This window comes from Apium graveolens, chromosome 9 (assembly GCF_009905375.1).
Source record: "Apium graveolens cultivar Ventura chromosome 9, ASM990537v1, whole genome shotgun sequence".
Lineage (NCBI taxonomy): Eukaryota > Viridiplantae > Streptophyta > Magnoliopsida > Apiales > Apiaceae > Apium > Apium graveolens.
The window spans coordinates 166,929,807-166,957,334 of record NC_133655.1 but is presented as its reverse complement, the minus strand read 5'-3'; the positions used below and the strand labels follow the sequence as shown (position 1 = coordinate 166,957,334).

The following is a 27,528-nucleotide window of genomic DNA, read 5'->3' as shown; positions in this document are numbered from 1 at the left end:
CTGAGACAAGGATGTGAAGCGTACTTGGCTCATGTAGTGGATACGAAGAAAGAGACCCCTATTTTGGATGACATCCCTGTAGTAAGAGAATTCCCTGATGTTTTTCCAGAAGAATTACCAGGATTGCCACCTGATCGTGAGATAGAGTTTTCCATTGATTTGATACCTGGAGCTGAACCAGTTTCTAAGGCTCCATACAGAATGGCCCCGATTGAAATGAAAGAATTGGCTAAGCAACTTCAGTAGTTATTGGATAAAGGAGTTATTCAACCCAGTGTTTCCCCGTAGGGTGCTCCACTGTTATTTGTGAAGAAAAAGGATGGAAGTATAAGATTGTGTATTGATTACAGAGAGCTTAATAAGTTGACGATAAAGAATAAATATCCTTTGCCGCGGATCGATGATTTGTTTGACCAGCTTAAGGGAGCATGTTACTTTTTAAAGATTGACTTAAGGTCCGGCTACCACCAATTGAAGATAAAGCCCGAGGATATCCCCAAGACTGCATTTTGAACAAGGTATGGCCATTACGAGTTTCTAGTAATGTCGTTCGGATTGACGAATGTGCCAGCAGCTTTCATGGATTTGATGAATAGGGTATACAAGGAGTATCTGGATAAGTTTATTATTGTATTTATTGATGACATCCTCATATACTCGAAGAATCCAGAAGATCACGCGGTGCATCTGCAGATTGCCCTTCAAAAGTTAAGAGAAAAGCAGTTGTATGCTAAGTTTTCTAAGTGTGAGTTTTGGCTGACGGAAGTACAGTTCCTTGGTCACGTAATAAGTAAAGAAGGTATCAAAGTAGACCCGATAAAGATTGAAGCCGTATCAAAATGGGAGCGACCGAAGACACCAACGGAAATAAGAAGTTTTCTTGGATTAGCAGGATATTATCGAAGGTTTGTGAAAGATTTCTCGAAGATTGCATCCCCACTAACCAAGTTGACCAGGAAGAATGAGAAGTTCGTTTGGACGGAAAAGTGTGAAGAGAGTTTCCAGGAGTTAAAACGAAGATTAGTGACGGCTCCAGTGTTAGCATTGCCAGATGAGACGGGAAACTTTGTAATTTACAGTGATGCTACTCTGAAAGGATTGGGATGTGTGTTAATGCAGCATGACAAAGTGATTGCGTATGCCTCCAGACAACTAAAGCCTCACGAACAAAAATATCCAGTTCATGACCTTGAATTGGCGGCTATAGTATTTGCTTTAAAGTTATGGCGTCACTACTTGTATGGAGAGAAATTCGATATTTACACCGATCATAAGAGCCTGAAGTATATATTCACGCAGAAAGATCTGAACATGAGGCAGAGAAGGTGGTTGGAGTTGATTAAGGACTATGATTGTTCGATTAATTATCACCCAGGTAAAGCCAATGTAGTGGCTGATGCCTTGAGTAGAAAGGAAAGGCTGAATATGATTAAGATTGTGGAAGAGTTGGCACGGGACTTAGAAAGAATGGAAATTGAAGTTCGAGGATCTAACGGAAGTCAAGAGCAACTATATGAAATTACTTTCCAGCCGGCCTTAATGGAAAAGATTAGAAGATGTCAAGAAGGAGTTATGGAGCAAGAGTTGGATACTTTGACAGGAGAAGAGTTGTGTACTCAAAAAGATAGTCAAGGTTTATATAGGTTTTCGTCCAGAGTATGGATTCCTGATGTAACAGAGTTGAAGAACGAAGTATTGCAGGAAGCACATAACTCTAAGTTTTCTATTCACCCTGGTAGTACCAAGATGTACCAGGATTTGAAGAGAAATTTTTGGTGGCCAGGAATGAAGAAGGATATTGCCAATTGGGTAAGTAAATGTCACGTGTGTCAGACGGTGAAAGCAGAGCATCAACGACCGAGTGGATTGTTACAACCTCTGGAGATTCCTCAATAGAAATGGGAAGATATTGCTATGGATTTTGTAGTGGGATTCCAAAGACGAGAGCGAATCATGATGCTATTTGGGTAATCATTGATAGATTGACTAAGTCGGTGCATTTCCTTCCGATTAATGAGAGGTATTCGTTGGAAAGGCTAGTGAAGTTATACTTGGATGAGATAGTTACCAAACATGGAGTTCTTGTTTCTATAGTATCGGATCGAGACCTTAGATTTAATTCTAGGTTTTGGACTAAATTCCAAGAGTGCTTAGGAACGAAATTAAATATGAGCACCGCCTATCATCCTCAGACGGATGGCCAAAGTGAAAGAACAATTCAGACCATAGAGGATATGTTGAGAGTCTGTGTTCTAGATTTTAAGGGTAATTGGGATGAGCACCTACCTTTGATTGAGTTCTCATATAATAACAGCTACCATGCCAGTATAGGGATGCCACCTTATGAAGCTTTGTATGGACGAAAGTGTAGGTCACCATTGTACTGGGATGAAGTAGGAGAAAAGAAAGTGTTAGGCCTTGAGTTGGTTCAGCAGACTAGAGATGCTATAGTGTTGATTCAGAAAAGATTGGAAGCAACTTAAGATAGACAAAGAAAATACGCAGATTTGCATAGGAAAGACATGGACTTTGAGATAGGAGCTTTGGTGTTACTAAAAGTATCGCCTTGGAAAGGGTTAGTACGATTTGGTCAGAAGGGTAAACTTAGCCCTAGATTCATAGGACCCTTTGAGGTTTTGAAGAAAGTGGGAAGGGTTGCTTACGAGGTAGCGTTACCCCCGCAGTGGCAGCACATTCATAATGTGTTTCACGTGTCTATGTTGAAGCCCTATGACCCTGATTCGAATCAAGTTATAGAATATGAACCGATTGAGCTTCAACCAGATTTATCCTATGTAGAACAACCGGTTCAAATCCTAGACCGTAAGGAACGAGTCCTTAGAAATAAGTCAATTTCTATAGTAAAAGTTTTATGGAGAAATCCTCGAGTAGAAGAGTCTACCTGGGAATTAGAGTCAGACATGCTTGATAAATATCCTCATTTGTTTAGATGAGTCAGATTCTGGGGACAGAATCTTTTTAAGGGGGAAGGAATATAACGACTCGTGTACTTTAATTTTATTTCTAATATTTGGAAGTGTAATAAAATTTTAAGTAAATAAATAAAAGATGTGTATTGATTTTGGCAGCGGTTATTAATTGTTATTTAAATAATTATGATTTATTGATATGTGGGATTGGAATTATGTGATTTATTGGTGAGTTATGTGATTTTATTTTGCTTGTAAAAGTGACTTTATTGTAATTTTAATTCCATAAATATTTGGGTTGTCTTTAAAATTGGTTTTCTAATTTTATAATTTCAATGATTATTTTTAGGACTTTATAAAATTGAGAAATTAATATTTTGTTAATTATTCATTTTCAAATGATTTTCTGAGTGTGTTAAATGCTAAAATCCATATTTAATTATGGGAATCTTTAAAAATTATGAAATTTATATTTTATTTAGTTCATATTATTCGGAGAATTTTAAAATTATTTTGGAAATTTTCGGGAATCGTTTCATGCGCGCGTCGTTTCGTTATTTATTAAAAAGCGGGTATAAAGTGTACCTTAAAAATTGTTTAAAAATTTCAAAATTTATATTTTTATTTACTTCGGGATATTTATAATATTTTAAAGATATTTTCGTAATTTTCGGAGGTTGTTTTATTCGCAACTTATTTCGTTAAATTCAGTTTTCGGGGCAAAATTTCAGTTCCCGGGTATATCTGGGATACGTGTCAAAATCTTATAAAAGAAATTGACACGTATCCAATTAACAGATACATGTCAGCAGTTGGCTTTGGGGAGAATTAAAACATCATCTCTCTATTGTTTCTCTCCCTGTTGCTCTCTCTCTTCTCTCTCGTTCTCGGTTCCTTTTTCATTTTCTTCTTCCTTCGCTTGCTTCCACCTCCTCTCGGTAATTACTATGCTGCCTGTTTTCTTGTATTCCATTGCTGTCTCTTCCTTTTTCTAGCCGCTATTGCCGCCGGTTTCTGGTTGGTGGCGGCGGTAGGCGAATTGTGTGTGATTGTGTGTGATTGTGTGTGTTGTGTGGTGTTGTGTGTGTTGTGTGTGTTGTGAGTGTGAGTTGTGTGCGGTGTGTGCGCGTGAGCCGCGGCGCGTGTGTGTTGTGGTCGTGTGGTTCTTGTGCTGTGCTGTTTCCCTGTGTTGGATTCTGTTGGGCTTGATACTGTTGGTTCTGTTGGGCCTGTTATTGGGCCTGGCAGTTGGGTTTAGTAGTGGGCTCTAATTACGGGCTTAATTATTGTGCAGTTGGTTTAATATGAATTAATTTGTGTTATTGCAGGGATTTTTGTTGACTGATTTTGTGAAATAAAATACCGTGCAGTAAAAAAATAATTTTAAAAAAAAATCGGTGAAATTTTGGTTGGAATCCGAATTATCGGGTACCCCGGAAATTTTGCCGACGTACCGTGATGACTCGCTACGAGCGGACAGTGGACGGTGATGACGATGTTCTGAGTCCTAAATTCTATAAATAAATAAAATAAAATAATTATGTAAAATATTTTCGGACTTAAATAAATAGTTGTGATTGGTGTTGGGATGTAAGTTGTATAAAAGGATAAATAATATTGTGGATTATTGAGAATTTTTGACGTCGATTATAAACGACGGGTAGTCTTATAAATAAAGAAGTTGCTGCCAAAATTTTCTAAAATATATTTGTAATCATACATAATTATGTTTTACGTGATATCCCTATTTATGTTCGAGAAATATAATTGCATGATTATGTGTATAATAATAATACGAGTCGGGTTGTCGGATTTGGGTTATTAGGATTTGAGGATATCAAGCATGTCGGTATAACTAATTAGGGTATTCTGTAATTGTAGATCCCAGTCGAGTTGTTCCAGGATCAAAGTCAGCGTGAAAGCTATTAGGGTTGTAAAGCGTTGCAAGGCAAGTACCCCTGACCATTCTTTTATGGTTCAGTGTATATGAATAGCTAAATGTTTTATTCTCGTAATGGAACAGAAACGTTTTAAGTTACGTATCCCCCGTAGTTATAAAATCACTGTTTTCAAATTGTTTTGGGGAGAAGTAACTTCAAAAGGTACCTATCTCCAATGAAATGATTTACGAACTGGATTTTTATATGTGTGCTAGTTAAATATATGGTTTTGAAAGGAGATAGGTACAAGTGTTTTGAAAACTGGATAAAACGGTCAGATATGGGATACATTGGGGCCAGAGTAGGCCTATTGAGGTGGCGTAAGAGGGTAATTCGGTTGCGCGTATTATAAAACTGATTAGTCCATCAGGTCAGAGACCTAGCTAGTCTCTGAGTTCCGGAACAGGTAGATGGGATGGCAGTTAGAGCCGTCTGGTGTTGATAGCCTGATCAGCTGTCTTCACATATCCGCTATGTATCTGATTGGGATTTGTGAATTATATGAAAGCATGATTTATTGATACAGCGGTTTTTATAAAATGATTAGCATGCTAAAATTGGACTCTGGTATTACGCAGCACACTATAATGTTGTTTTCACAAAGCATGCTAGTTAGTGATATCCAGTTACTTTGATTATCATTATGAAATGTTGATATCATGATTACAGCTCTGTTCCCATTATTGTTGCATTATTGTTTTAATCTGTTATTCATATTGGGTACTGCTGAGCGATTATGCTCACCCTTGCAAACTGTTACGTATATTTCGCAGATGCCTAGAAGATCTGTCAGACCGACCCGTGTTCCCGCCCCTTCTGGACCTGGCTCCTCTAAGGTAGTTTGTATCAGACCATGAGGTCTGAAGAGTTGCTGAATAAAGTTAGTGTGTCGTAGATAGTGAATAAAGAGTTTGTAATAATGAGAAACATGAATTATACTTGAACCTGGATCGGATCTAGGTTTGGGGTCAAGTTAGTATATTCTAATAATAATAACTCTGTTGTTATAATTTTTGGGTAATTGTGTTTAGTGACGTCAACTCCTGACCCCGGGGTTGAGGCCGTCACAGAGGGATCCGGCTCAGTGGTGTATTTTACATTCGCAACGAGGTTGCTGTGTTGATAAATGAATTGATTACTTACCCAACGTTAGCGAAGTAAGTCCATCTATTGAGTCGGCATAAGCAACTTGGGCTCAGTGGGCGTCCATGAAAGTGTAAGTGGCTCAGTGGGAGTCCATCAAATGCGTAAGTGGCTGAGTGGCAGTCCAGCATAAGGTCCTATTGCGGCCAGGGTGATGACCAGTGGGGAATTCGTCCATCTACTAGTAGAAAAGGTTACTTATTGGTATCTTTGCCTGATCAGCAAGATATCAGGTTTATGCCAAGGTTTTCTCCTTTCCAAATTCATTGGATATTGCAACTCTGTTTATAATTTTCATAACAGAGGTTTTCAAGGAGTGTATGAAATGTATATATATAGGTGTATATATATATTGGGACTTAATGAAGTATCTCGTAACTTCATTATTTATAATGATATTTCAAGGATTGAATCTATTCAAATCTTATCTTGTAGTCTCATCTATGTGATGAACTTTTGAAACGGATTATACCTTGAACGGTGGTAGTTCAAGTAGTATTCGGAAAAGATATAAGTATATTGGAGTATCTTGTAACTTCATCTTTTAAACTTATATCTAGTAAATGATTATCTTGTGCATGTCAAAGATTTTCAGAAAAACGTTGAGACAAGGTTAGATATATGAGATCACCTTGCAACGATATTTTATACAGTTATAAACTGGAACTCTGTGTATATTATACATGTCAGAGAATTTCAAAGATTGTGAAAAGTATATATGTATATATATACTGAATATTTTGTGACTTGGTCGCGTTAAGATATCAACTTGGTTCATTTCTTTTTGACCAAGACTTTCATGAGTACTATGAGAATGCTCATATATTGTTAATTATTATACATATTATTTCGGTGGGCTTGTTGCTCACCCTTGATTTCTTCTCTCATCACACAACAACAGATAGACAAGATGAACAGGATCAAGCTCCCAATTCGTGAGTGGTTAGGAAACGTTCCGCAGTTTCCTGTAGGCGTTGATGCCGTTGTAGCTGAGGTAGGAGCTACCAGTAGGCTAGGCTTTCAACATTTGTTGTGTCAGACTTATGTATATTTATGAATTGTAATAATGACAAAGAAATGTAAATTTATTCAGAAACCCTTTTAAGGTGTAATGGTTTATAATTGTGGAATAAAATAACGTGTGTTATTTTTGGTATTCATCTCTAAGATTATAACTTGTGGTGTGTGTGTATATTATGGGGTCACAATACGCAGTAGTTGGTTGACTATTAAGATTAAGTATTGATAAGGGAAATGGAACTCGTGACAACCCGAATCCCCGACCTCAGATTTTGGGGTGTTACAAGCGTCCATCGGGGTCTTAGCTTCCTTAAAAAAATTAGGCCTTTGCTTTATGAATCGATCGAACATGGTCTAGCCTTCCAGATTCTGCCCATTAATATTACCACGAGAATTCTGTTGTTGTCGGGCTGCAACTTCCTGCACCATGTCCATAAAATTAGCTCGATCCATCACAATTTGATGATGGGCATTTCCCGCATTATTCTGACTTGCACTGCCTCGCGCAATCCTGTAAAACTTTTATATAAGTGCACAAATAACACACATAAGTATTACGATATTCAATTCAAGAATCGAGATATTTTAATCTACCCATGCGAAGTCAACCCAAAACTCACAGGTCAATGCCTAAAGACAGTCTACAGAATCTATAACCGTAGCTCGGATACCAACACTGTAACATCCTATTTTTATAACAATAAAACTACACAATATAAACAAGTCTAAATTATATTAAACAGCAATAGTGTAGCAAAATTGAATGACATAGTAAAAATCCATGGTTTAAATCTCCAACAATAATAATAGAAATAGGATATAAAATCCACTAAAAGATTTTTTTCGAATTTATTAAATCCACTAAGTTGAATCTCGACTAAATATTAGGTGTCACTCATCACTCTTCCCGCTTTACCCCCTAGTTGCCTACAGAAAGGAAACAATAACGAGTGAGCCAAATGCTCAGTACGAATATAATCTAAACAAATGATAAAATAGAAATACGAATAGATTGTGTCCTACCAACACATATATTTAAACTGAAAATGACAAAAATACCTAAAATATATATTTGAAACAATGTATCAATATCTATCGAATCAACATACTAACAATTTAAAACAATTGTGCTAACAATGAATCATAAAGTAAGGCTGAATAACAAATAAGGTGGGTACAAATATGGGTCTCTTACATAAAGCTATACTCGCTAAACTCCAGTCACCAGCGAAGTATAGGACAATGGTTCCTTCCTCGGTAATCCAGAAGAAGAAATAAGGAATGCAAAATACATCCCAATAATACAATAGTGATCATGATCTAATCACATCTCGTACCCCAGAGACGCGCTCGTATACTCACCCACCGATACGAGTTGGTGCCAAGTTCACCTTTACTCCGAACTCCATGTGAACATTGTCCGTGATTAACCCACACAGATCGGTCTAAGAGCCCAACAAATAGGTTCCAAAGGTTGCTTGACTCTTTGCACGATACGAAATAAAATAAAACAATGTCGCAAGAAAAATGCGAAATAACAATATAAACGAGTCAAGGCAACAATAATCCAAAAATAGGGAATTCGAAACGAAAATGGGAATACGTACAAATAGGTACACATTGAGTACAATAAGTTCACAACTCTAGAAAATGGATCAACAATAAATTTAACGAATATCTTATTATTTAAAAATTAGGAGAGAAAGATAAGGAATTCGTACCTGATATTAATTTAAACTAATTTTAAAATACTGAAATTGAGTATGTCGCTAATCACCCCTACGGAACTCTACGAAGGAATTTAAAAACAGGTATCAGTACCTATACGAATAAATTAGATATCAAACCAAGATTCTGTGAAACATACATGTAACTGACAATAGGTTGATCACACAGACTGAAATCCAGAGTAAAGAAAGGTAAATAAAATATTATATTAATTCAATAAATTATACAGTCGATACCTTAACTGACCGTTCACACATTCTCAATATATAAACAAAACCAGAACCTTTGGACAATTAAGACAAAAGTAATAAATTTAAAAATACGGTATCTAAACAACTTTTATCCCATAATTAATAATTGACAATTATATATATATAAATAATAATTAACAGAAATACTGCAATATGCTACCCACTCAACATAAAATCAAAAGTCAAATAAACAATGCTCAAAATGCTTGTATGTGGTGCAAGATTAACCATTTTACAAAATTCTAATAATAATGCTATTATTAGAAAAAAACCTAATAAATACATTCTCCTAGTACCAACATTTTGGTTTGCATAGCAAATTTGAATGTACTAAATCCCTGCGTACTAGTTTTCGTAATCATGATTTTAAAAAATATTTAGCATCTTATAAATTAAATTAACATAGGAATTTTTATAAGTACAAAATTCATCATTTATACTCTACTAGAAAGTAAGCTCTGTACAACCATTTCTCCCATTAAAATATAATAAATTCTAGGACTAAATAATCTATATTTAACCCAATGATCTTATGCATAATTACAGCAACTTACAAATAACAGAACTAGTAGAGTAGCACCAAATACAAACAAATATAGTAGGCTATATCCGAGCAACCAACATATAAATTTTAATAGAAGATTTTAAATTATGTATGTAATTTATAATAAAATATCTTCTTCTTTTTTATACATAACAAATGTACGAAATTCTACTCTGAACACTTTATTATAAATCCTTATAATAGCACCAACTTAACAAAATAATATAAATAAACCTCCACTAAACTATACGGAAAATAAATGTTAAACTAGGAATAATCACCATAACAATTTAAAAGAGTGATACGCACATGAATAAATCAACAATGAATTATGTGCACAACAATGATAGTTAGGTCATTCAGATAGGTGCCAAACAAATTAATAATGCATGTAAAACTACTAATAATTCTTTTAAGGGAAAAGGTAGGTGGTCTTACAATAGATTTTGAAGACTGTGTTGGGGTTGCTGAGCAAGCCTAACTCCATATTAGTATGATATTGTCCGCTTTGGGCCGAGCCCGCACGAATTTATTTTTGGGCACCTCCCAAAAGGCCTCATACTAATTGGAGTTATCTGGCTCCTTATATTCTAGCAAACTGCCCCTCCCACAAACGATGTGGGACAACTCCTAACAATCTCCCCCTTCACACATCGGGCCCGACATCTGTCGATTCTGCCTCCTTCAGTGTGACCAGGCTCCCCCTCGACCTATACTGAAAGTCTATCTGGCTATCTGCTCCCCCTAGGCCCATAGTGGAAGGCTCGTCTGCCTTTTCCTTGAGCTCATTCTGGGACAAGCCCATCTGCCTCTTCCTAGGTCCATTCTGGAAGCCCATAGAGATTGTTATGGACCGTTATAACCTGAAACTCTAATACCACTTGTTGGACTTGCTAAGCAGGCCTAATTCCACATTAGTATGATATTGTCCGCTCTGGGCCGAGCCCGCACGAGTTTGGTTTTGGTCACTCCTAAAAGGCCTCGTACTAATGTGGAGTTAAGGCACATCGAGCTTGACATCAGTCGAATCTGCCACCTGATTGTGAATCTGCCCCTCCCCCCCCGGACCCATACTGGAATCCTACCGGCTTTCTGACTCCCCTTAGGCCTATACTGGAAGGCCCGCCTGCCTCCTCTTAGGTCCATTCCGAAAACCCAACTGAGATTGTTCTGGACCGTTACAACCTGAAGCTCTGATACCACTTGTTGGGCTTGCTGAGCAAGCCTAACTCCACATTAGTATGATATTGTCCGCTTTGGGCCGAGCCCGCACGGATTTGTTTTTGGGCACCTCCCAAAAGGCCTCATACTAATTGGAGTTATCTGGCTCCTTATATTCTAGCAAACTGCCCCTCCCACAAACGATGTGGGACAACTCCTAACAGACTGAAATCTACGCACGCCGTGAATGAACAAGTGACGCGAATGAACAAGTGAAGCACTGGAGACGTATAAATATTAGGATTAAACCGAGTCAAATATCTATTATAAAATATTTATGAATAAACTAAGAATAACTATCCGAACCTTATTATTTCTAACACTCTCGAGATTAGGGTACCTTAAGCCTTTGTAATTCTGGGACTCGTTGTACCTATACAATTGAGAAATTTAAGTAAATAAATATATTAATCTAGATCAAATGGATGAACGGAGGTAGCACTGAGATTGACACTAATCAACATAATACCTCCTCCCCTATGCAACATACTTCTATGCGGCTGTATACCTCAAAATATCTCTAGTACCTTATATTTATAGAGATAATAATATTTTAAGATAAGTAATATCCAATCAAAAGTAGGTTACGAGTATATCACTTCAACAACCTTTAGTCTTATCTCCAAATTCCAAATTTGATTACAACTCTGCTGCTTACTTTCAGATTATTCTAGAAGTACAAATATAAACATATAATTTATCACATAATTTAAGTTTTAATAATTAAATAACTAAATAAATTATCGAGGTATTAAATTTTCGAATATCAATCGGTTACAACATTTTCTTCCGTCATCTGCCAAACTTGATCAATTAAGCGTCACCATTGGTATATACTCACTCTGTCCCTCCCATGTGTTTACACTTTCCTTTTTGGGATGTCCCTTCCAATTGTTTACATTTCAAAATTTTCTAAAAATAGTAAAGTTTTTATAATTTTTAATGTAACTACATCCATTACTTTCCTACACTATACCCACTTTATACATATAATATTAATCGGTCCCACTACTTTACTTATTTTTTCAACTTTTCTTCACTACTTTATCATTTTTCTTAAACTCCGCGCTCCACCCAAATGTTTTGGGAGAGACGGAGGGAGTACATATACAATATGTGTAATACCTATGCTAAGATAAATAGAATAAAAAATCAACAATAATTTAACATATTGTTCAATTCTGGAGAGCAATTCTTGTATGTGTGTTTTAGAACTCACTGAATTGTAAGATTTTATTAAGGATTAGGACGATGACAAATGATTATATTATCATGTATAGTTGTATTTTCCTCGGTTGTTATATTATTTTCGACTTGCTCAAGGAAAATGTGATAATTGTTTATGCAGATACTGTCCTTTGATGATCTCAGTTTGTCAATAATTGTTGTTGCATATTTGATTGCTTTTCATATAACATCTGACAAACAAGATTTAGTTTTTGAGTCGTGAAACAAATTCTTTTATCAATTTGCTTTGAATTCATTTTTTGTGGTTATGTATAACAAATATTAGCAACTAAAATTAATGATAATATTTGACCATAAAATTGACTGGATGTAATGATTGAGATTTTCCATTATTTGGTGGTAAATTACAGAGTTCCACTATCAACCGGTCACATTAATTTTTTTGAAGAGGATGGAGATGTCATGGGTTTGTTGCTGACAATCAAAAAGAAAGTTGATGCTAGATATAATCTAAATTAGTTTGCTTCGTTCTTACAGCCTGACAATACTTCAGGAACAATTGAGGAATAGCTTTCAGCTATAGCACTAATATTATTGTATGTACCTATTCGAATATGTTCCCAGTTCTATTACACATTAATGGATTACTAAGACTTAATATCTGCTTAAACATATAGAATTACTTCAGATTAATCTGAGCTTCTCATCTATTATATCACAGTGAACGGTTATAACCAGGAGAATACCAAGAGATTACTTCCTCAGAATTTACTTATGGTCTCCTTGCCTTCTGTAACTGATTCACTTCATACTTATGTCAAACAATCAAACAATAATACTATAGCGACGATATATCAGATTGTTTCTCTCCCTTTCCAAAACTCACCCAATTCTTCTCTCTAGAGCCTCTTACAACCCATTTTTAAAAACTCTTAGGACAATCCTCTCTCTCTCTCTCTCTCTATATATATATAGTTTCCCTCTTTCCACTTAGCGATGTTCTTCTTAAGGGATGAATCATGATCCCCCATATGCATTTATAAATAGTTAAATTTAATTCACAAAATTGATTTTATTTCATCCTGTTGAAATTTTATGGCTTGATAACTTTATTGAAGCTGCATCCACAAGATAGGGCATGATAAGACGTCGGCTTTGAAGCAGACTGGAAGGCCTTGGTGAGAACTATGTAAATTCTTGCGACTTGATCTTTTTCTCTAGCATTAATTAATCATTATATGACTTTCCAGTGAAAGCTATTATGCAATCTGAGTATGTATAATCATGAACTTGATATAAATTTACTTCTTTATTACAGAAAAATGTTTTGGCTGGAGGATTTTGAGGGGTTGCGTTAATTGGTAAAATTGAACTAAGATATTCTTAATTAATAACAACAGCTGCAGAAAATCTATGAAACTTAAACATTACTACTAAATACAAGAATTTTTACTAGAAAGCCCCTTTTAAACATGTAGTGAAGAAAATAGGTATAACTAAATCGATTTTGGGCCGGAATTCCTATCACAATTATGCTAGGTTTTTTATATATATACAGGAGATATAGTTAACGCCTTTAATATGCTTCTACCATCTCTTTAATATGCTCCTCTACACTACACATGTCTATTGTCTAATCATTCCGATTTTAAGTTCACTAATCTTTACCGGAGAGAAGATACCATCAATATCGTATTCAAAACCAACCGGATGTATTTTTAAGTATATTATACACCAAAACATGAATAGTGACATGTCATCTTTTGACTGGCTAACACTGCTGAGAGACTAAATAACATGTTTAATCAGACCAGATAAAAAATATACACTTTGGTGATGGTAAAATTGAGAATATAGTTAATATAAAATTATTTAAATTTTGTATTTTGTTTATCTATGGCATTTTCAAATTTGTTTAAACGAAACGTGACGTTTGTTAAGAGCAGGTCCAACAGTGTTCTAGTCGGTTTCTTATAAATATTATATAATATTAACTCTTAATAATTTAAAATATGATTTTAAATTTCAACTCCAACAATGATCCCTATCTTCCTTATTATTATTACTATTATATTAATAATTTTGAAAAGAAATGGATAAAAAGTTGATCAAAGAGAGAGGGAAAGGTAAAAAGAAGAGAGAGAAATAAATTATTTATCACTAAAAATGTTATAAGAGAGTACTAAAAGTTTTTTAAAATAAAGAATGGTACTCATGTTTTAGTGATTTAAGAAAATATTAAGACACTGTTAGAGTGTCATTTTTTGTCAAAATCGTTATAATTGAAGCTCAGTACCCAAGCCAAAACATTATGCAGGGAGAAGGAAATATTTTCCTGATTATTAGATTGGCTGCTCCCTAATGTAAATCCTTCCGATTTGTAGATGTTTTTGTCTTTCTTTTCTATTTTTCTTTAAAAAATAAATTGACATATGCCGGATATACTCAAAGTTGAGCATAAGAATTTCAGACCAATTATTTCTTCTTAAAATAACCAATAATTAACATATAGAAATTGATTTATAGCATATATTTGTTAAAATACCAAAATAACCATTAAAAATGAATGTTAGGAGAAAATAAATTTTACTCCATAATATTTATTGGTGGCTTTCAGTTTAAAAAAAATAATAAATTTTAGAAAATAAGTGATCACAAATGAGTGATTTAATCTTTTTCGTTAAACATGTGATTAAGAAATAATATTATATATATTAAACATATGAAACATTTATGGTGTATATAACATATATTTAAAAATTGTTACTAAAATCAAATCTTGTGGATAATATTCAAATTGAATTTGAAAAATTTTCATAAACCATGCGAAGCGCGGTTTGTGCACCAGGTTAAAATTAAATGTTAACATTATAACGAGCAAACTCGCGCAATTCAATTTATAAAAGTGTTTTCCGTTACAGTAAATCATTATTTAATTATAAAAATAATAATACTTACGATTTTTATATATGCATAAAAATGTGAGTGTGTGCAAAAATAGAAAAAGAAAAGGCATTTTGTCTCCCAATTTAATAAATTTAGAACATCCAAAGATGGAGAGGACACAACTATTTACATCTCGTAATCTGAACCGTTGAATCTCAAATCATGATCTTGGCCGTCTATCGACTTTCCTCCCGTCTATATAGTGACCTCTTTGGCACAGCCTTGTTCTCAAGCTATCTTTACCGATATCTGAAAACAAAATTAAACGTTACTAATAATTCCAGAGCGATAAACATCCAAACAATCTCGACGAGAGAAAGAGAGGAGAGAGAAAGAGATAAGCACCAGATTTATCATTTCCTACATAACAAAAACAAAACCTGTGTGTGGAGATTCTAGATCTAAATTGAGAAATTGTGAGCGATTTTTTGGATAAATTAGCCGTTAAAATCGTGTTTTTGTATCGCTGTCTTTTGAATTTGAAATTGATAGTATTGAATCGCTAATACTTTGAATTTGAATTTTGTGTAACAGATTAAAATTCTAGGGTTTGAAAGTGAAAGATGAATGATCACCAATCGAAATTGATGAATCAATCGCAGCAAATGATTAATCAACCGAAAGTGATGAATCAGCCGAAACTGATGAATCCGATGAGTATGAGTATGCCGCCACAGATGATGAATCCGCAGCAGTCGAAACCGTTGATGAATCCGCCGATGAGTTCTCAGCAGATGATGAATCCGCAGCAGTCGAAACCGGTTATGAATCAGGCGATGAGTTCGCAACAGATGATGAATCAGCAGCAATCGAAACCGGTTATGAATCAGGCGATGAGTTCGCAGCAGATGATGATGAGCCGAGGAGGCGTTGTTGGTGTAGGAGGTTATGGTATGTGGCCTTTGCCGCCTCCTCATCCAACTCAAGTGCAGGAGCAATTAAATTATAATCCGAATGTGGCGATGAATTTTCCGGGGTTTAGTAGTGGTGGTGCTAAGGCGTTGGGACGGAATAATTGGAAGGGGAAGAAGGGGATTAATGATAATAAGAGGAGGAAAGGGAAGGGGATTGGTGTTGGTGGTACTGGGGGGAGTGGTGTTGGTGGCGGTGGAGGTGGTTATAAGCCTCCTAATATTAAGGAGCTACAGCAGGAGAATCGGTTGAAGGCCAGGAAGTATTTTCAGAAGAAGAAGTTTGATAAGTTTGGTGGTGGTGGTGGTGGGAATAATAGGTCAGCTCCGTATGCTCCGAGGAATACAAGTTCGTTTATTATAAGGGCGAAGAAGTCAGGTGGGATCGCTTCGTTGGTGTCTCCGTGTCCGGTTACTCCTGCTGTGCTTCCCACTCCGATGTTTTCGCCTTCTACTGAGGTTTTAGGGGATATGGCCAAGGAGGAGTGGGGAGTGGATGGGTATGGTTCGATGAATGGGTTGATTAGGCTTAGGTCACCAGGGGATGTGGCCGAGGATGAGGAGGATGAGGAAGGGGGAGGGTCGAGTGAGAGTGATGTGGAAGAGCATTTGGAGGTGGAGAGGAGACTGGATCATGATTTGAGTCGGTTTGAGATGATTTATCCGAATTATGGCGTTGAGTATAATAATGTTTTGGAGAATAGGGTGGATGATCAGGATACGCATATTGCACAAGTGGAAGAGGAGAATTTGATCTTGAAGGAGAGGCTTTTTCTGATGGAGAGGGAGTTGAATGATTTGAGGAGGAGGCTGTTAAGTCTCGAGCGACAGCATCAAGGGACAGAAGAAATTAATGAGATAGTGGAAAATGAGTCTGAAAATGATAATGGAAGTAGGGGAGAGTATTCTCACTCGCAAGAAGAGAACAATGAGGAGGTGATTGAGGAAAACAATGTAGGCTGTAATAAGAATGTGGAGTCGAAAGAAGAGGATAACAATGTAGATGACATGGTGAAGGACTTGAATATCGTTGAGGCTAAGAAAGATAATAACAGTAATAATTGCGGTGTAGAAGTTAATGATGGCAACAATGTGGACACTGAAGTGGGAAATGACATTGCTAATGTGGAAGTGAAGGAAGCCAATGCTTCTGAGATATTAAATGATGCAGTTGTTCAAGATGTTTGTATGGATGAAGTCGAACCCAAACAGAATGGTGTCAATGAAGAAAAGGCTAATTTGTAGGTGAAGCAGGAAATAAATGAGTTAGAAACAGTGATATTGAACAAGTTGCTGCGAAATGGGCTTCTTCTCTGGACAGTGATAAGAGCCTCCTTATACTATATGCTTAGTATAGTCAAATTATGCAATTTCTGCATCTATATGTTCTAGGTTTACATTTCATTTCCATACCCCGTGTCTGGTGGGGAGGGCCTGTGTCTTTGTTAATGGTACCTTGGGTACTTTTTAGCACCTGTTCGGGTTTATGTTTTTTTTTTTCTGGGCAAAACTTGCAAAGTGTTAGTTGTTGGAATTACCATATATGGTGATGGTGGTGGCCGGGTTCATATAATGAGTATAAGTTTGTATTTTGGTGTCATGTCTCATTTAAGCATGTACTGAATATTTTAATTCCAGTATTATGACATTCTGAGTTTGTGATTTAGTATTTTTTGCATCTGATATCATTTGTTTTTTATGGTGTAGATATCCTACTTAGTATTTTGTGTTCGATAATTGTGTGTTCCTTGTCAAACAGAAGAATTTTTAGTCTATAGTCTGTGTGCATGCTCTTGCTCTTTGATTTTCGGAACACTTGCTCTCATACCTGTCGGTGGGTTTCATCTGCATTTTATAGTGGACTAAAACACTCTGGTAGTTTAGTTTTCTTCTTATACTAGACGTGATGAATATTTATGGGTTTTTTATTTATGTTTTGGTTTCTCTCATTTTTACATCTTGGTTCCCATGTCAGAATCCGAGAAGGTGTGCGATATGTGACAACTCAAGGTTTGGGTGAGTGAGAACCTCAAATAGACAGTGCCATGCTAATTTTGGAAGTATGATATTGGCATTTGGCAGAAGTGTTTTTCTTTCCCTTGTTTGTTTGGATGTTAAGTCTGCTTGTATGCAAGTAATGTCACCTCCTTATTCCACTTGGTTAATCATGCTTGTAAATTCTAGGGCTTCTTGTTATAATGTGAATTTGTTGTCATTTTTACTGTTATCGCTTTCCTGAAATATGACTCTGTTGCTCCCTGGAGCCTAAAGCTATTCTCCTTTTTCCATAACTAATTTATTGACCTCAAAAGTAAGTTTAGAAGCAGCTGATGTTTTTTTAGCTTCATAGTTTAGAAACAAAGTTAATTTTGATATTCCTTATAATCAATTTATTATTAATTCTTCTGCTTTCTTTATATATGCATATGTAAAGAGAATCCGAGTTTAGGTAAATATTTTTCGGTGATTCTTGAATGAATTATGAATTATTTTAGGACAATTAAAATTTTTAGCAATTTATGGCGTAAGTGGATCAATTGAACTAAACTTTTAAACTTTGTTGAAATTTTAATAGCTTCATAATTCAACAAGAGAATGGATCATGCTGTTCCTTCGAATTATTTTGTTATTAAAGCAAATCTAATGCAATGCTATAAATGATGCTATTTCTATAATTTGAAATCAAATGTAAAAAATTTCAACTCCAAAAGAGTACTATATTTGGATGCAAATAGGCATATATGCATCCTTGGTTCTAAATTTGAAACTAAGGATGCATTTATGCATTTAACCACATCATCATACTACTACGAATGAGATGCATTTTGTTATACTTTAAATGAAACTAGCATAATAACCCGTGCTTCTATAGTTTTTTTGTAAAACAAGTCAAATAATATCCTTACATAGGCTCTTGAGTCAAATTTTGAAGAAATGGAGATAAAACCCCCTCCTCAAGTATTATTATATTATATACTTCTTACTCGTTATTTTATATTTGATGAATGAATATAAACATGGTAGTAAGTGTACGTTTAAAACGAAACGATTAAATTTAATCTGTAAAATATGTCGTTAGTATGTTTACAAATAAAAAGCTATAAATTAACATATATGTTGAATACACAGTTGACCAAAATCTTGAATTTTATTTAAATAAACTATATGTACTGCTCTATATGATTACTGAGTTTACTACTAACTTACATTTAACTTACTCAATTTAAAAAAATAAAAAATACATAACTAAATCAGAATGACTTGTAATCATAATATACAATAATGTAAAATTTACATTATTGTTAATATTAAAGTTGATTTTAACGAAAAATATTAGTTTTTGAAATTTAACGTATACGTATGTATGTATGGGAAAATGTTAGTTTTATATTTACGCTACTGTTAACAAGGTAAGATTAAGTTATATTTATGTGCGTGTTAGCATGTAAATTATTGTATGTTACATCTCTTAGTAAATTATGATGGTTTCAATTGTTTATATGCTAAATATCTAATTTATATACATGTATAATCATTATTAATATTTAGTGGGATAGTTATTACTTAAATAACATGCATTTACAATTATTCAAAAATTAAAATTATGTAATAAATAAATTGCTATAATTTATATATGATATTCACGTTATCACTAACAAATAATTCATGTCTATTTTTTACACAACCGGGTATCAATCATGGTTGTAACATAAAAATGAATTATATATTTTTAAGACTTATTATTGATATTCATGATTTTTTTTAAGAATTCGAAAGAAAAATTGTATTTATATCGTTATTTAAACCGTTTTAAAGTTTCTTTCATTAAGACTCTAATATTTCTTCATATAATAATTTGATAACATTTTGTACTATTTGTCTAAAATTAAAAATTTTCAGTTCGATAAAGTTTTATAAATATCAGTTGAATTGGTTAATTCCTTCAAATTATTGAACAATATATATTTTTTTCCTTAAATAATATAAAATATATTGAATCAAATGCTACAATATAGTATAGATATAACTTTTATTTGAATAATTCAAAATATTAAAATAATTTAAAATATTTGTACAATATTATCTTGATCAATGAATATTGCTGATCTAAAAAAAATCTTTTTAAAAAGTTAGTATTTTAAAGTGAAAAATGAAAAATGAATCGATTTAATATATCATCGTAGTTTTAACAAATCTAGTAAGATCTCATTTCAAATATTCTTAAAATTGGGATAAATCCCAAAAATAATAATGTGTTACTAGTGAAGTTAGTAATTTTAATATAAATAATCAATACCTCAAACACATTAATTTATATTAACATAAGATATTTAAAAATTTCACATTATTGGTAAGATATTATCGCCGAACTTATAATTTAAATTTACTAAATGTAGAATGTGACGATGTTTTTCGGCTGGGTCATGTAGTCAAATTTCGAGTATTTTTTGAATAATGGGCCAAGTTCTAAAATGTATTGACTCATTATAATTCGAACTTATCTAAATATGTAATACCAATATAAATTATTTATATATAAGCGATTCTATTTTCAATATTTTTTTAAAAAATTATATATGTACATTATAGTTACTTTCTATAATAAAACATATGTTAAAAATATATGAGATATATTTTCAAACTAAAAAATGATTAACAAATAAAATAATAATCAATTTACGTACTATGCCTAATTTTATATCTGAAATTCAATTCTTTAAAATTAAAAATTAACCGTACAAATATTCGACTAACTATCTTTTTTTTTGCGGAATTCAAGTAAGTATCTTTAAAGTTAAATAAAATATTCATTTAACACACTTACATATATTATGTGTATGATAAAAAGCACATGTGACAATATGTTATAGTGGTAAGAGGTTGTATAGTTGAATGAAATAAATTGAGTTCGATTCCAACAAATCACATCTTTTATATAAATATTAAAAATAAGGGTAATTTAGTCTCATGATTTTATACCCTTTAAATAAATATTAAAAACATGAGTAATTTAGTCTTTTCAATGAGACTTTTTAATCTCATGAAATTATACCCTTATTTTCCTATTATATATAGAAGATATTTAGGGCAAATTTTTTTTTAATCTCATGAAATTATACCCTTATTTTCCTATTATATATAGAAGATATTTAGAGTAATAGTGACAAAATTTAAGTAAATAAGGAACTATTTGATTTCAAAATGTATCTAGCATTGAAGTTAAAATTTTGTTTTAACACTAAATGACACTTTTTGATGCCAAATTATAACAATAACTATAGCTATTTTGCATCTTCAACTTTTAGAAGCTTGAATGAGATAATTGAGGAAAAATACGAAAGTGGTGGTCTGCACATGGAGGCAATGCAGACGACATGGCAAAGGACTTCAACATTGATCAGGTGATAATAATGGCGATTCAGAAGTTACTGATGGTTATTATATTTGGGCCATCAAGGTGGATAATGGCAATGCTAAATTGCTAATGTAGAAATGAAGGCAACCACTGCTTCTGAAACATGAGTAATGCAGTTGTTCAAGATGTTCACACAGATAGAGTTGAATCTGGGCAGGGTGGTGCCCCTGCCAACGAAGGAAAGGCCAAATTGTTGTTGCAGATAAAAGGTGATAGGGTATAAACGATCTGGCTAGGATCCAACCAGGATTTAGAGGGTATCAGGTTTAACCGATGGACCAAGACCCCCCTCTACCAGAACAATCAAGTGGAGAGACCAGGCCCGGGCCAACCCATGACCCGGGTCATCTGCCAACCCGTTTCTAACCCGGGACCTGGATCACTTGCCTTTCAGGATCTAGCCCATAATCTGGAACATCTACCTACCTGGATCCGGATCAGGGCCAAGATTACCATCAGGGGTCCCTGCAAGCACATGCACATTCCACAACTCGCCAAGGAAGGGTATGTGGGCACGTGAATATGACAGCTATCAACAACCAACATACCAGACAAACACGGCGCGTGTCAGAAAGCCGTTAGGACACCCTGAAGGTGGTCCTTCCCTGGACACGTGTAAGCAATCCACCCAAGCCAGACGTCATATGCCCCCCAGATCCAACGACCCTGATTTTGAGGTAACAATCCCTAAACCCTATCTTTGGGCTATATATACCCCCAAGGGCGAAGAGTTTAGGGGTTAGAAAAACATTCACGCTTTTACACAATCATTCTCTCACACTCATATACACACACAACAACCTTTCTATTACATCCATAAATCTCCATCTTCTCCAAAACCCTATTCTTATTCTTACACCGGAGGCCTCGTGGGAGCCAAACCCACCTTCCAGTGTTGTTTTGCAGATACCCAACCAGCAGTTACACCTCATTTATACCCAGAAGGTCCAGGAACGGCGTCGGAGGAACCGGTCCGCTCACTGGAATTATCAAAAGGTATGACCAAGCGGGCCGTTGGCAAGTATAAATTTTGTATAAATCTAAATATATATTTTATAATTTTAAACACATTATTTTACTTAATAATTTTAAAAAAGTTATTAAGAATATAAGAATTTATAACAAACATACCTCACAAAAATGTAAAGAAATTAAAATTTTAATAAATTTTTTTAGAGACCTCAAATTTATTTTTTCGTCAAAGGCCTCCAAAACTTTAAAACGCCCCTAATGTTGGGTGAAATTTGTGTCGCCGCCCAGCTCTTCATGAGCAAAAGCAAGGCAATACAACATGGAGACCTCAAATACTCCGGCCATGTTTGTTTTGGGATTATAATATTTTAAAATTATAATAAGGGAATGTAATCCTCCACAAAAATGAGATAGCTTATTGGAGGGAATTAAATAATACATCATTCAAAAAGTATTAAAAGAAATTATAATCTTATTTTGTAATTCAACACTAAAAAAGATAAATTAAAATATTATAATTTAGGAATAAGTTTTTTACATGCACTCCTCTCCTAGATTTGAGAACGTGTGACGAAAGGGAGAGGATAGTTATCCCTCTTTACACACGGAAAATATAGTATTTTTTTATTTGGAGAAAATATAGTACTTTGAATATTATATAAACTATTATTAAAAAAAGTGTAAAAGATTTATGTATAATTAAAGTATTAGAAAAATATCATAACATAGATAAAATAGAGATAAAATAGAGGTAAAAAAATAAAATAAAATTACATACATACACACACATGAAGATAAAATAAATAAATATTTACATAAAAAAGATAAAGACAATCATAAAGATATTGGTTAAAATAATTAAATAACAAAACATGTAAAATTTTAATTGTAATTGAAAATCATATGAAACCAAAATAACAAACACAAAATAACACAAAAAGTAAGGACTTTTTTTGAAAATAATGAAGTCCAAATTTTATTTTTTTTTGCAAAAATACTATTATTTTTTAAAAAATTTGAAAAATACTTTTTTATTTGCAAAAATATTATTTTTCAATTTTTTTACAAAATACGGTTTTCTGCTACCCAATGCACCTAGATGCAATTGCAAAAATTTTCAACTATATGCAACCAAAAAACTCGATACAACTAGTTGCTGATTGCACCGTATTTTTAAAAAGGGTTAATTATCAAATACTTATTGCATAACAAGTGAGTCACTGATTACAAAACTGAGTCAAATGTTTGTATAAAAAATATCACTATATTGTAAGTCGAAATTCTTATAATTATTATATATTGAGTATCTCACAATTTTTTATGAATGATATTACATCCAAATCAAATGTTCCGAGTTCTACTATTTTAAATAATACTGAGAAAATTTTAAAATTCTATCAACTTTTTATTTTTTATTTTTTGATTGTTTTAATTGATTTAAATAAAAATAAATAGTGGATAAATTTTAAAAAATCTAAAAATATTATCTAAAATACTAGAACTCATAATCTTTCATTTGGATGTAATATTCATCCATAAAAAATGTGCGAAACTCGATATATAATATTTTTAAAAATTTCGACTAACGATGATATTTTTTATACAAATTTTTAAATGAGTGACTCGTCAGTTTTGTAGTCAGGGACTCACTTATATATTTGGACACAATATGTGACCTACCTGATACTTAACCCTTTTTAAAAATATTTTCAGAAAATAGTAAAATTGCAAAAAAAAGACATAAAAAAATTTGTATATTTGGTAATTTCTCAAAAAATAAAACTAAAAAACAATATTAAAACAAAAACAAAATAAAACAGTACATGAAACTCTTATTTTGAGGGAACGGTACAAGAATGTTATTAGTGTTTGGGATAAAGCTTCACAAATGCTACACTGCAGGCTCACAAACTTCCGGAAGTAATATTTGCACGGATACTGACGTACCAATAATATTATTATTAGTCTATATTTTTAGGAGATGATCTTCTTTGCTTAATTAGCCAACCCCTTCAAATGGGGTTGTTGTTCTTTATTTATAATAAGTCCCAAATGGGCTCAATCCTTACAATCTGGGCCTTCTTGGGCTTTACATGATGTATTGTGATTATTCTAACTATAATCCCTTTGGGCCGACTTGTCCTGGTCCAACATTAGTCCCCCCCCTTGCTTTGCGCGATATCTTTAGATTTGCGTTTTCGTGCTCTCCACCTTTGCGCTTTGAATTCCGAGGTTTTTGTCTTGATACCTGAATAAAGTTAGTGGCAGGACGGGATAATGAAATGAAGGGAAAAATTAGTGAAAAAACGAATGAACGAAGCAAAAGAAAAATAGGAAATAACTGTTAATTCGAGATAGGAGTCAAATGTGTGTGTCCGAAAAAAGAAAGGAATTAAACGTAATGCTTTTTTTTTTTTTTTTTTTTTTTTTTTTTGAAGGTATATATCCGCTCATGTGTGTTTTTGAATTTATTTTTCCAGATTTTTTTTGTTTTTGCAGGTTTCCGGGCTAACCTCTTCGGCTTCCTCTCCAGGTATCTAAAAGGGGATTGCAGCGCGTGCTGGGCTCGCACTGTAAGTCGTCTACTCTCTCTCTTTATTGCTTTTCCTTTTTATCTGCGGGTCGGTCGTGTTTATAGTTTACCGGTTTATAATGGCCGACTTTCCTTCGTCGTCGTCGTCGCATAGTGCCGCCAACCGGGATCCCGGGAAGCGACCGTTAGAAGAGGGTGACGAGGAGTCTGTTTTGAACTTGGATAATTTAGAGATCCCGGACCTAGGTCAGTGTGGATCTTTCGATTTCTTAGGAAGCGATGAGTTTTTGAGGGAGGTGCCTCCAGGTCCTATGCCTTCCCCACCTTTAAGTCCTCGTACCCTGGAACTTAGGAATAGAACGGTCGAGGAAAGTCTTCGATTGGGTAGGATCGAATTTGAGAGCAAACCTAGTTTAAACTATCTTAGTTATTACATCACTGTCGACCCCCCTGTGAGTAAGTTGGAGAAGTACATCGACTTGTCTAACGGCTACCGGTATCGAGTGCCGACAGCAGATGAAAGGGTTTGGATGATGCCCGAGTTCGGGATGCATGGGGTTGCGATGATAATGTTTCAGTTTGGTCTTCGTTTGCCCATGCATCCGTTCTTCCTGACGATGTATGAGGCTATCGGATGTGGTCTAGGGCAGCTGACTCCAAATTCTGTTGCTCAGTTAAGTGGTTTCGTGGCGCTGTGTTGTGATAAGGGTCGATCACCGACTTTGAAATTGTTTTTCTCTATTTATGGTGTGCGGTACTATGGTGGTCAAGTATATTTCGACTCCCGACATCGACGGATGAAGATTGTTAGTGTTAGGTCATCGAATTCTGGTTATCACTCGCAATGGTTGTACATCGGGGGTCCTGACTTGGAATTTGTAAAGCCTTGCGGGAAAATTAGTCAGGGCACGATTGATTATTTAAATAACATGGAGAAGCATGATACTGCCTACCTCGATGAGTTTCATGGGTCGAGGACATGGTATACGCACTTAGATTTGAAGGACTCTGGATTTTTAGGGATGCACGACTGTAAGGGGGATATATTAATTGTTATTGCCCTTATTTTGCTTACGTATTTAGTTTTTGTACTTGTCATTTTCGGCTCTTGCTTATTTTAAATTTCGTAAGTGTTTATATATAGGAAGGCTGACTTATTGTTTTGTTTGTTTCTTTGTAGTGGAAGGCGCCTCACTTAAAAAAGTTTTAGACGGAGGGATTCGAGGGGGAATGGACAAGGCAATGATGTTGTTATTGCAGCGTGCTGCGAGGAAGCCTGTTGATGCGGCCAGGGCTGGACCGTCGGGGGTTCCTCATTCAGTTTCAATTGAATTGCTTGATGACCAGGGAAACAAGGTAATTGAAGATAATGAGAGGGTTGTTTCAGATCTTGTCCGCGTGGAGGGCAACCCTCGAAAGCGGTTTCGGAGGGAGGACGATGAAGTGGCTGTTGGAGGCCGGGGGTTCGAGGGTGTGAACAAAGATGTGGCCACTGCCGGGGAAAGGGTTTATGGGAAGACCGTCGACCCTCGGTCGAAGAAAGAGGTGGTGAGGGTCGAGATCCAGCCCACGGAGCGATGGACGGGGGGGTCAACTGTGCCCTTGAGGGCACTTAACCTCTTTAACTTACCTCAGGACTTGGTTGCTTATGATGGGAGGAAGCGTGAGGACCTTGTTGATCGATGTAAGAGCCGGGCTGGGAGGGTACGTTCATTCCCCTCTCTTTTTTAATGTGCACGTTTCTTTGTTTTCATGTTCGGTCATGGTCGTTTATAGTCGTAGTTGCCGACCCTGTTTTAATGTCCCCCCCTTCTTCCTTTTTTTTTTTTTTTTTTTTTTTGTTGCAGTTTCTTTCCGATTTTATGCATATACTGGAGGATTACAAGGCTGATGTTGATGGTGAGGCTTGTTCCAAGCTCGAGGCTGAAGTTGCTGCCTTGAAGGGGGAAAAGAAGAAGATTGCGGTGGGTTTTGCGGAACTCGAGCACAGGGTGGCTGATTTGACTAAGGCGAATTCCGCACTGTCTAAAAAGGTTGCTGAGATGGGGGCTACGGAGCAGGTGTCGAGTGGGAGGATACAGGAGCTGGAGGGTCGACTGCTCGAGGTGGAAAGGGAGCTTGAAGAGGAAAAAGGGAAGCGCCAAGGCTTGCTTCGACAGGTCGAAGGAATGGAAGTTTCCTACAAGTTGATCGTGCAAGAAAATGCGGATCTGAAGACAGAGGTAGAGAAAGCCGTTGAAGATATCGCTGGCGCTCTGGGCGACGGTTATGGACGATGCCTTCAACGGGTGGAAGAGGCTGGTTTTGCCATCGAGGGTCATGCCTTTGATGATTATCTTCGTGACCTGGCATCGAAGGGTGGTAACGCGTGAAGGCAGGGTATGCCCTGCGATTTTTGTAATCGTATTTGAACATTTTTTTAAGTGTTTAAGAGCTTTATTGATACCAACATCATGGGGGTCCCAGAACTTGAGAAGTGTATTAAACATTGTGGTCCTGGATTTGTAAGAAGTATAAGGTATGCGATCTATTGTTTAAGCTTATTTCTATGATGTAAGCAGTTACGTATTGGCTGGTTTTGCTATCTATTTGTCTCGAGTTTGAAACATTAAGTCGTTTGTTAGCTTCGTAGTCGAGTGTTTACATTATGAGAGAGATTTTATTGACCAGACCGTCGACGTGAAGTGGTTGTATAAACACTTGTTTAGAAATGAATGATTATTTTTAATTAAGTAAGGAGCGAAGGAATTAAAAAGTCTGTGCTTTTTCCAAGTTAAATAAATTT

At 35.0% G+C, this 27,528-nt stretch overlaps 2 protein-coding genes across 2 annotated transcripts; both read left to right on the top strand.

The window, feature by feature from the left end:
* Nucleotides 1–15,138: 15,138 nt before the first annotated feature.
* LOC141683467 (uncharacterized) lies at nt 15,139–17,470 on the top strand. Its single transcript, XM_074488199.1, has 2 exons — nt 15,139–15,327; nt 15,446–17,470. Exon 2 carries the CDS (start codon nt 15,475–15,477, stop codon nt 17,065–17,067), a length of 1,593 nt encoding a protein of 530 aa, XP_074344300.1. The 5' UTR covers nt 15,139–15,327; nt 15,446–15,474; the 3' UTR covers nt 17,068–17,470.
* A 7,192-nt stretch (nt 17,471–24,662) lies between these two features.
* On the top strand, nt 24,663–27,292 carry LOC141682597 (uncharacterized). The gene is made up of 3 exons (XM_074487289.1): nt 24,663–24,783; nt 25,924–26,447; nt 26,591–27,292. Exons 2-3 carry the CDS (start codon nt 25,974–25,976, stop codon nt 27,113–27,115), a joined length of 999 nt encoding a protein of 332 aa, XP_074343390.1. The 5' UTR covers nt 24,663–24,783; nt 25,924–25,973; the 3' UTR covers nt 27,116–27,292.
* Nucleotides 27,293–27,528: the final 236 nt, after the last annotated feature.